Raw genomic sequence first — 11,458 nt, forward strand, 5'->3', positions numbered from 1 at the left:
GAAGAGTCTGGATCTAGAGCCAAAGAAAGCTGACCAAGAGAGGCCTAGTAACTTGTCTACACTACATCTCAGCAGATTATTTTTTTTAAGTGCTTTATATCATCTTTGAAAAATGCCAGAGCTTCTCCTCCACAAAACCCCTTAGAAAGGCATTCAGACATTTATTAAAATTTGTGTGCTTGGAAACCTGCTACATTTGCTCTTCCCCTGAGCACTAAGAAGAAGAAGCAAGGTTCAGCCACATTCCCTGCTGTTCTGGCTCTGGGGAGGTGCTTTCAAGTGGCAGGGAGGGATCCTCAAAAGCTCTCTACATTTCATTTTGGTAACATACTAGATTTTTTTCTCTTTATGGACAGTTATTTTTTGTGCTCCTTCAGAGGACTGACTTGTTATTCTATGGAGACTTGGACCCTTAGTGTGTTGTCTGACCACAGCTTAAACATTGCTGTAGACAAAAAGCAAGTGAAACAAAATGGTACAGTACATCAAACCATTCATTTGATCAGAGAAGGCCCTTAACAATACATTAATGAATCTTTTCCATTCCATTTCACATATATGGGGCACCATTACAAAGGAATGAACCCTTCAATAAATAAACTTTTTGACGACAGTGGCAGTGTCTTAGTGATTCCCATATACTGTGTTCTTAAAAAGCACAAGAGAAGGTAAATGAAAAAAGGGAGAGTTTTGAGAAAATGGCCTTCTGAGCCTTTTGCCAGGGCACTGACAATGCAAAGATTCAATGCAGATATTCACACTGAAAAAGACTGAAACCAGTTCTTACAGGTTTTATGTGCTCAAAACAGAAAGGTATAAAACATTTTTTCATAGTGTGTAATGTCTGCACATAAAATTAAGAAGGCAGCTTAGATTAATTAAGTGAATAGGGCCTGTGAAATGCAAGAAATGAGTTTTGGTAGGAAGACATTATTAAAAACAAATTTAGCTTTCCAATAAAATTCTGTCAAATAGATATTTTTCATTTATAGTGCTATGCCTATGTCAAAATACTATAACCAGGCAATTTTGTTAAGAGTTGAATATACTGGTTTATACAAAATTCTTGAAAAAACAATTAGCCCAAGTTCTACCTCACAATATATGAATTAATATGAATTAATTATTAAGGGAATTAGCTTTCAAGTGTTTTCTGTATAATGCTGTAAAAATATAGGTACAAAATCTTGTTTATGTACAAAGAATGTCCACAGAGCACTGGCCAAATTCTGCTATGGGGTGGTTCCACTAACTTCCAAGAAAGTGCATGAAAACAGTGTTTGGATTAGCTGAATTTGGAAAAAATCCCTTACTGTTAGGATGGTTATTTGTATGTAAACTACATTTGGGAATAAGGAAAAGTCCCTTCATTTCCTGTATTATTATCATGTGACCGTACATAAAAAAATACCAAAGGCTTTATGTAGGATAATAAGCAAACACTGTTAACTGCACTAACTTCATCAGAAGAATAACCCTTTGAAAAACAAAGCTGTTCACAAATGAAATCTCAGTTACAGCCCTGTAACAGCTACAATTAATCACTGGCAAGACACCAACAGGATATAGACCTGGTGAAAAAATGGTGTCACAGAGAATAACCTTTCTTTTGTACGTATTCAGCTAAAGTAGAGAGGTTACAGATGGGGAAAAAGTGACAGATAGTTTGGGGCTACATGGCTGTCATATGTGCCCAGCAAAAAAAGACAAAATCCTATCACAAATGTATGAACATGAGCAGGAAGTTTACACTTCTTCACCTCAATAGTTGTGTTACCATGTGCTGATAACAGAATATAAGAAAAGCTTATTTGCAAAACACTCTTTTTGGCCTTTTAGCTAATGCTTTTACCAGAAAGAGATAACCCTTCATGACATCTTACCAGCAGGTTAAAACCAGTAACAAAACCCAAAAAGAAAATCCTAATATGACAACCATTTACAATTATGCTTAGTACCCATTTTTGGACAATAGCCATTGTCCACAATAACATATTAAATTATAACCAATAAAAATGGTTATAATTCATTGTTCTTACTGGTAGTAAGAGGAGTCTGCAAGGGAATGAAACGGTCTTCAATGTCTGAAAAAACTCCAGGTTTCCCATGGACGGGGGAACCATCTGTGGTGTTTGCTTCTTCACCTTCCCTTCCAGGTGTAGTGCCAGGTGCCAGTGGCTCCTTGGTTGCTTTCTCTTGGTCAACATCATCCACGGACTCTACGACTGTCATGATGGTGGCATGATGAGGGAACACTCACAAAACCACCACCCACATCATTTCCTGGGCCACAGCAAGCCAGAAAGCACCTCCACCTTCCTCATGCAAAGCACAGAAGGAGAGAAGACATGAAAGCCTCTCCTTCTTCCACACTGTCACTGGCTTCTGAGAGACCCTTCAGCTCCACATCTATGCTCAGCATGTTGGAGCAAGATGCTGGCAACATATACAGATCCCACTGACAGATGGAAAGAGGAGACCTTTAGAAGAAGAGACTGTAGCAGCAACAACCTGACCCTGTAACTCAGGAGTGAGCAGCCTCACCTGTGTCAGTCTTGCCTGGCAATACACAGGGAAGGAGAAGTAAGAAACTGATGGCAGAATTTAAGGGATGTAATTCTTCTATGAATGCCCTGCCCTCACCACTGGGACACCACTCCCCAGCGACGGCACTGCTGCTGAGTCACAGGAGCAAGTCATCTGATGAACTACCAGAGCACCTCCACCACACCAGCCATGGGACCAAAGCATATCCAGCCTGATCCCACTGATGCACAAGAAAGGAAGACGAGGCTGGAGGTTCAGAATCACCAAAGTGCATGTCTCGCAGAACATTTAGGAGATCATGTGAAAACATGCTTCAGCAAAGGACAGAAACCACCAAGTGTACCAGCAAGGAGTCCCTTATGCCTTGTCCACAGATTCTACGGCAGATTTTTCACTGCAAGTCCACACTAAGAATAAAGATCCCCAGGATGAGAAAGATAGTGGAAGAAGTAGTTTTCAGAAGAAATAATGTCTCATTTCACACCAGACATGAGAAATGAGTATGATCCATTATTCTTACTGGTACCCATCAGAGGAGAGTCATTACCAGTTTTGGTCATACTGGCTGTGGTCCTGTGGAGGACTTCATCTCTGAGCGTATCCGTGGGATTCGTGGTGCCTTCAGTGCCCTGTCCTGGCTCATCATCCGAAGGCAGAGGTGTTTGAGTTGGCTCTTTGTGGTGGGCACCATCAGGAGAGGAAGCAACTGTTACCACAAGGTGAGGTGCCCATGCTTCCAGAGTTATGTCTTCTGGTGCCAGAACATCAGTGGAGGCTGTGACTGTTGTGATGATGGCTAAGTTAACTTCAAAAATTTTTTTTAAATGCACCTTACATATGACTCCTTCTTTATTTTAGTAATCTCTACCTTTTTATTTAATAGCCCATGTAGAGTATGCAGTGAGAAGAAAAAAAACCAAAACAAAGCCACAAGCAAAGAATATCCTCCATATATGACAGACTCTTTTTGGGTTGTCTGTCCCTTCACTAATACTCACAATGCAGCCTAAAATATTAGTTTTGAAAATACCTAGTAAACACTGTTTAGAAGGGAGAAAACAGCAATATTATTTTCAGAATAAGTATAAGAATTCCTGTTGTTACACAGGAATTAGATTAGAATTACTTAATTTAAAACATTTGAACAAATTGCTAAATTATGCTTGGGTTTTCATATTTGCAGCTGATCTGTCAAACCTCATAAAGTTTGAAATCAGTGAACTGGGAAACTTTACAGAATCTCTTTCATATTTAGAAAACATGAGTAGGTGATAGAGAATACAACTATATTTTAATCCACAAGTATTTATAATCCACACAATCTATACTTTTCACAGCTCTCTGGTGAATCCTAAATGTTGAGGATTAAATAATCCAGATGAAAATGGATTTTGAAGGAAAAAAGCTAAAGGATAACTGCTAATTTTTCCTTAAAATTTCTTCTTTAGAAAATGCAGGAAGAAAAGATACAAGAATTTCCAAACAACTACAGTGTCATAAAAATACATCTTATTTTGCTAAATAAAAAAGCAGTATTTTGAATGAGGATAATTTTAAATGGATAACATGCCGAGTTTAGAAATTTAAGTTAGAACCTTGCAGAACTACATGAACAAACTCCAGTAAATTATTTCAAATTTTACAATATTAAGAGAATATGTTTAAATATTAAGACCAGGAACGACCAGATATGAAAACCAAACATTTACACTACCAGCCACTTCCAAAAAGCAACTGCTTTCTCAGTTAAAAATAAACCTGAGAAAAGTCAGGGGACATAAGAAACAGGGCACACAAGAAAAAACATATCCTTAAACAGACAGGAATTCTTGTTGGGATATTCACATGCAACAAAATCATAAAAACCTTTGCACTGCAATTTCACAACAAGAATGCACACTTTGAAGATGAGAAAGACAGGGAAAGAAGTCAGTTTCAGAAGAAATAATGTCTCATTTCACACCAGACATGAGAAATGAGTACAATCCATTATTTTTACTGGTACCCGTCGGAGGAGAGTCATTACCAGTTTCAGTCATACTGGCTGTGGTCCTGTGGAGGACTTCATCCCAGGGGGCATCTGTGGGATTCGTGATGCCTTCAGTGCTCTTTTCTGATGCATTATCCGAAGGCAGAAGTGGTTGAGTTGGGTCTTTGTGGTAGGCACCATCAGGAGAGGCAACAGCTGTTATGATGGTTCAATAACAGATGGTTTAAACACAGATTATTTAATAGCTGTGAATTCCATGTGTGTGCTGCTATGGCCTTCCCATTTCCATCCCATCCAAGCCTCCTGTTCCCCTTAAAACACTGTTACCCTTTTCACAAAAAGGGCAGAGAAGTGAGACCTTGTGTCCTGTACATCATCACTGCTCCCCAAGGACAGTAGACACAGGGAAAGACACAGAGGCAGCAGTCAGAAGGATTCCCTGACCTGCATCCCAGGCTAGCTACAGAGTCTCAGCTTCCTAGACACTGTCACTTGCTGTTACAGTGTGTTTTACATTACAGGTATCAATACAGAGAGGAAAGAACACATGAAGGCCTCTGCTTCTTCCTCCACACTGTCACTGGCTTCTGAGCGACCCTTCAGCTCCACATCTACGCTCAGCATGATGGAGCAAGATGTTGGCAACATACACAGATCCCAGTGACGGAGAGGGGAGACCTCCAGAAGAAGAGATTATACCATGTTTTTTTTAACTTTATTTTGATGTTATGAATACTGTGTTATATGAGACTGCATTATGATGCTGTGTCATGCCAGTTCTATAGATTACTGTCTCTCATTATTCTATGAATGAACCAGAGGGATAAATATTTTGGTAAAGTCCATGAAAAGAACACTCTTTTGCCAGATGAATATTCACAAATTAAATGGATTAACTTCTTGATGTACAAATATACATGAATATTAATTCCACTTTATGATAAAGACAGTCTGGCAGCAGCAAATAATATAACTTATGTAACAAGCTGGATGCAGTTTCACAGCTATGCTTCATTAAGGAAGGGAAAGCCCTAGAAGTGGTGTTGGCAAGTAAAGAACAAATGTTTTATATGGAGCTAAAATTGAAATCTTCTGTCTCACCACCATCCAGACAGAGCACAGAGAAAATGAATCACTCTACAGTTTATGTCATTATTTTAAGAGATCAGTAATTACTCCTCTCTACAAGTTAATGCAATATCTTTCCAGGAGAGGCCATCTGAGAGACAGAAGTGATGCAACACACATAACAGACATTATTACTAGTACCTGTAGTGGAAGACTCTCTTTCATGATTGTTCTCTGTGGAAGGGATAACTCTATCCGTTATAGCAGGCTGTGTGGCATAATCCTTTCCCTTGTCCCAGCCTGGATACACCAACGGGTCTTGCTCTGAGTCGTTCTGTTTGGCCCCGTGGCTGGGGACCACAGCTGTTATGATGATGGTGAAGCAATTATGAACTCAGTATACAAAGATCCATTTCTCATATTATTCTCCTCTTCGGTTCTTGTCTCTATGACAGGCCTCGCTCACAATGTCTACTACATTTAATGGCAAAGAGAAGTAAAGTAGATTTGCTTCTCATCCTGGTTTATATTTAGAAAAGCTACCTACTGTCATCAGTAGGGCCAACTCCTTCCTCAAACTGAGCATATGCTTTTCAGAATCAAGGTGCCTTACTGTTTTTCAAAAGAATTTCTCTGAATCTTGCTGTTGACTTCGTATTGTTGAATATCAAACCAATATTCACTGATGCAGGATTGAAAACCTCAAATGCATCAGTAACTGCAAGGATATGACCCATCAGTAGTATTTTAATTGCAGAATTTGACTGTGTTGACTATATCCAATTTTTTCCCCTCAAAATTTCACTGTTTCATTAGTTGCAGAATCTCCAAGAAAATAAACAAGGAAGTATGACAAAGGGGAATGTTAGCTCATGCTTCAGATTTGTGAATGGTGCACACAATAAATGAGACAGCATTCAACTGGAGAATATTTGATATTGCAGTTATTTAGAAAAACACTATCCATTATCAATGAACCTGTAGTTTTTATTAGACAGTCACAGCAAAAGAGTACCCAAATCTTGTAAGAAGCATAACCCTTTTTAACCCCTTCAACCCAGTAAGGGGGGAAAAAGAAAAAGGCAATAAACTTGCCACAACTGAGTGCGAGTCACAATTTTAATTGCAATTAGGCCATTATGTATTGCTACAGTAGTGTAGTATAACAAGTTGTCAGAGATCTGTACTTGATAATCCTCAAGAGCAGATGATGACTGTGGTGCATTCACTGCTGGCAGTGCTTAATACAGCACAACTGCCATTTACTCATAAGTTTGGTACGCTCACAGGATCAGAAATTAAAATATGTCAATTTTCAGTTACCAGATTTATAGTATAATTTGATCTTTTATGCTTCAATTGATTCAAACAATGAGAGAGAGAAGCCTCTCTCTTATTCAACATTATGCTTTGTTTTCTTTCCTTCATCACTAGTATCATCCTGCCATAGTTCAAAAGTAGGATGGATGAGTAGACATTTTAGGTAATTTTTTTTAGATGTAGCTGCCATTAACAAAAACTGGGAAAAAAAAATCCCAGGTCCAATAATGACTTGCAACAAGGGAGTGAACACAGTTCCCAAAGGAGTGAAAAATGCAGCACATATAATTATTTTTCCACTTAGACCTTCTCTGTTTCCTACAGACAAAACCCTGGTAGATATCTTGTTGAAAGCTTGCATGACACGCAACACAAAACGCAGGAGACAGTTATAGAATTAACCTACTAATAGTCTTGACCTACAAAACAAGTAGAAGAGAAACATCCAGGAAGAAGTCTGAAGAATAGACTAATTAAAAAAAAAAATTAGTATCAGAATTGCTCAGGTTTATTCACAGAACCATGTTACGGCCTCAGAATGCAAAAACATTAGTAAAAAATCCTAAAACTAAATCTTTAGAAAACCCTGGAAATTTACTAAAACGTGACCTGTAATATTACCTGTAGAAGTTTCCTTTCCAAAATAACTTCCACCTGCAGTAGTAAATTCATGTTGTTCAATACTGCCAGTGGTACTTGCAGGATTTTGTTCTTGACTGATCCCTCCAGAATGAACGCTGTGAAATAGTGGATGCTGGGTTGCTCCGTGACGTTTTTCATTTTCACTTGTAACTAGTGCTGATAAGATGATGATTGAATCAATAATGACCAAAATACCCAACATCAGTCACATTATCCTTATCATCATGGCCCACATAACAAGGGTGTTTGGCTTTTGTGTTTTGGCTTTTTCTTGTCATTGTTGCATTTGATGTGAAATGAAAGATGAAAGAAAACAAAAGTCCTTTGGAAACCTTATCACACAAAAGCATCACCAGGAGCAGCAGAAGATTTAAGTGCACTAGAAAGGATCCCAGTGACCAGTGGAAGATAAAAGACATCCAAGAAGCAGAAGAGCTCATAGAAACAACAGCTTGCATCTCTATTTCATATTTATTAATACTAACTTAACTGTTGAGTTTGTGAATTCTGGGTTTTTAAAGTGAAAAAGCTGATGAGCTTTTCTCTTTTGAGTTAGTATCTCAATAGCACAATTACAAAGCTGGCTCTAAGGAAATTGTAATTTCTTCTGAGATTGGATGAATGAAATAAGTAGATTCATATAAGTAGATAAGTATACTTATTTTGAACTCTGTATTAATTAAAGATCTTACCAATAAAATTAATTCATTGCTTGCTCTAACTTTCTGTTGTTTATACAGCAGAAGATGCAGTCAGAAATCACCTGAAGCACCACCACCATAAGAGATGTTCTAACGAAGGTTTGGAAAAGACACATCAATAACCCTAACATGAGCATTAGAACTCAGCTGGAAATACATCTGCCTTACGTATCAAACATTTTGAAGAGTGGTATATTAAAAGTAAAGCTGAGGTCCTTAATCAGAACATGATTAAATGCAAAGAATGAGCTGGACCTGTTATATATGTCATAAATCACCAGACAGAGAAACTTGCTATTTCCCAAGAAGAGAAAAACTGGAGAAATATTTATCTTCACATTCAGGCAAGGAAATATTCATAAAGAGAGCACTCATGCAAATGTAATTCATTATTTTTAAATTAAATGTAATACTTACATACTATCTTACCAAAAAAAGAGTTAATATTAATCAATGTATGAATACAACTGATCTACCAATACTTCACCACCAAAAAAAGTTATTACAAAACTACTTCTGCGTGATTACAGAACCTGTTCTAATGCCAATTATATAAACTTCTGCTGTTCAAAGCAATCTCAGAATCAGAAGGACATGGCAAAAATAGCTTGAAAAGGCACTCTGTAAGCCTTTGCCTACAGAGGATTTTAGAATTCAACGTTTTGGTATCTCAGTTGGCTACTGGCACTAACACTGGTAGCAGAATGATCACATTCATATGGAGGTAGTATATTATCCTTTTAGGACAGTCTCTGTATTTGAAACATTAGCTCCCTTTTTTGTCTTCAGATTTTACAATAGAAATTTTAAGTGGGAAAAGGGATTTTTTTTTCTCACTGAGGTGGGTCACCGAAAGCCCAAGTCTGCTCAGTTTTATTGCACACTACTGGCAGGGCAAACTTAAAAATACTAGAGATGTGGGGAAAAGTGGCAAGAAATTAACTTTGGATGCATAAGATAGACTTGGAGTGACAGGTGAATGTTACAGATGCCACCTTTGACGGCTCTAGTACAAATAATGTAAAGGTATTACACTGAACTACTAAGTGTAGTTAGGAATTACAACCAGCTGCACCACGAGTGTCATACTTCACCGAATTATATCAGAAATCTGAGTATTATCTGAAATGCTTGATTGCTTTACCCCTGCTAGCAGAGCTAGGATACTGCTCCTCTTCGTCTGCAAAGGTGGGGTTCCAACGATCTTGTGTGGTGATTTCCAGAAGTGTTTCGTGTTGTGAGTCCACAGCTGTTGGGACAATGGAGGATTCAATGCTGACTATGCTCTAAATCTACTGTCCGTGTGTGCCATAAAGATGACGGAAAATGGGAATTCTTGCATAGCCTAGATATAGTCTCTCTACTCTTCTTATCAAATCCCTTCACATCAAACCAGTTCTTTTCTTTGCATTGGACAGATGCAAAGTTTCCCAAGAAAAATGGGGAAAACAACCATCAGAAGAATAATGTATAGTAGAAGTAATGCAAAACCATTAGAGCAGCTGAAGACACTTAAACTCACATTTTAAGAATATGCTGAGCCTAAGGAATATGGCAGATGTCCCAATACATGTTAAACATGTTTGCTAAGTACTCAAGAAGTACCCACGAAGTACAATGTTAGAATACCCATGACTGAGCAAAAAAGCAATGGTCAGCAAAAAAACGACAACCACCAAGTAGCCAATATTAGTCAAGAAAGTTATAACACGATTAAAAAGATAAAACAGAACTTCCACAAGAGTCTACGACCAGAGACTGAATACACTTTCACCCATGGAACATGCAGACACCACTAGGCCATCAAAGGTATGGAATGCAGTACACCTGTGGGACAAGTTACAAATGCAGAGTCTTAAAGATAAATAAACACCAGAACTATCCAAAGCAGAGGAAGAAAAATAAAAAGTCACAAATGTGCCAAAGCAAGATGAATTGCTGATTTTGCATTTTCTACTAAAAATGGAAAACACTGCTGAAAAAACGTAAATACTGCACTATCTTCAGAAAAATAAAATGCTCATGAAGAGTGACTGCTGAGTAAATAAGAGCACAGACAACAGACATATTAAGATGTACTTAAATAAAATCACAGAAATAGATCAGATTAATATATTTGTAAAAATAAGAGCATTAGAGTATAGTCATTCATAGCAACATCTATGCTAAAAAAAACCCCAGGGCTGGGGCCATTCCCTGGTCATAGAGCCAAGTAGCAGACTGTGTACTTCAGCGACACACAGCATTTAGTTTTGACCTTCATATGTGGCCTTTTTTTGGTTTCTAGACAAAATTATTTCAGGTACGGACGGCTTTTGAATTAAAAAAGAGTTATCAGATGGTCACGGTGGGATTATTCATACCAGGAAAATAAGGCTATGTAATAACTGGATCATGCCTAGACACCTGAGGTCACAAAACAAATGAGATGATGTTAAAAGACTGCATGGGAAGAGTGTAGAAGGTAGCAAATATGAGACTGTTTTGTGGACACTTCCCTATGAAAAAGGTACTTGGGGTTTGGTGTTCCCAAATAGTACCTGAGCATCTTCCACAGACAGGAAGTCTGCTATTGAATAGCTGTAGGATATAGAACATGAACTAGAATTATTTTAACACTTAAAAAAAATTGATACAATGAAAGATAAACTTTTTCTTCTTGGAAAATCATGAGTAAATGCAAATATTTGAATAAGCATAAAACTGAGGTACTAATTTTAAGTAGTAAAAGAAGAGGCATTATTTTAATCATATGGACCTCAGATAATTTTCAAGTCACAAAAGAGACATTTCTGAAGGGAACAGCAGATGAGAAGGCCATCCAATTTTCAAACAATATATGTGCAGCAAAGGAGGAGGAACACCAGGTAGGACAGGAAAAAGCAGAAAGAAACCATCCAAAGACAGTGGAAGTTCCTTACTCGTACTCAGAGCAGTCTCATCCTTGGCCACACTCCTGACTGGAAACACTGTGGGGTTCATCATCTCCTCGGAAGAGTCTTCATCATCTGAATCACTGCCACTGGAGGTCACATCTGCTGTGATGGTGTTAAATCTGCCATGAAGCCCTAACCAACAAGGCCTTCTGCTGCCACCAGTTCAGCTCTCCTGTCTCCTCTACTCACAGCCTTACAATCACAGAAGAGAATTTACTGCCCCGTCCTTCCCAGGAGCCGTATCTCCTTCTGGC

General features: G+C 38.2%; 1 protein-coding gene across 5 annotated transcripts; it reads right to left on the reverse strand.

Annotated features, from left to right (window-relative positions):
* Nucleotides 1–985: 985 nt before the first annotated feature.
* Nucleotides 986–11,452, reverse strand: LOC121672145. 5 transcript variants are annotated; one of them, XM_042044672.1, is made up of 7 exons: nucleotides 11,190–11,452; nucleotides 9,413–9,517; nucleotides 7,547–7,723; nucleotides 5,807–5,968; nucleotides 4,574–4,732; nucleotides 3,068–3,328; nucleotides 986–2,225 (listed from the first exon to the last, which is right to left on the reverse strand). In XM_042044672.1, exons 1-7 carry the CDS (start codon nucleotides 11,251–11,253, stop codon nucleotides 2,020–2,022), a joined length of 1,134 nt encoding a protein of 377 aa, XP_041900606.1. In that variant the 5' UTR covers nucleotides 11,254–11,452; the 3' UTR covers nucleotides 986–2,019. The 5 variants fall into 5 exon arrangements, with proteins under 5 accessions (XP_041900606.1, XP_041900607.1, XP_041900605.1 ...); XM_042044673.1 differs by having other exon boundaries at nucleotides 3,095–3,328; nucleotides 7,547–7,738; XM_042044671.1 differs by having other exon boundaries at nucleotides 7,547–7,738.
* Nucleotides 11,453–11,458: the final 6 nt, after the last annotated feature.

This window comes from Corvus kubaryi, unplaced genomic scaffold (genome assembly GCF_017639235.1).
Source record: "Corvus kubaryi isolate FWS band 111438036 unplaced genomic scaffold, C.kubaryi_AGA036_p1.0 38284, whole genome shotgun sequence".
Lineage (NCBI taxonomy): Eukaryota > Metazoa > Chordata > Aves > Passeriformes > Corvidae > Corvus > Corvus kubaryi.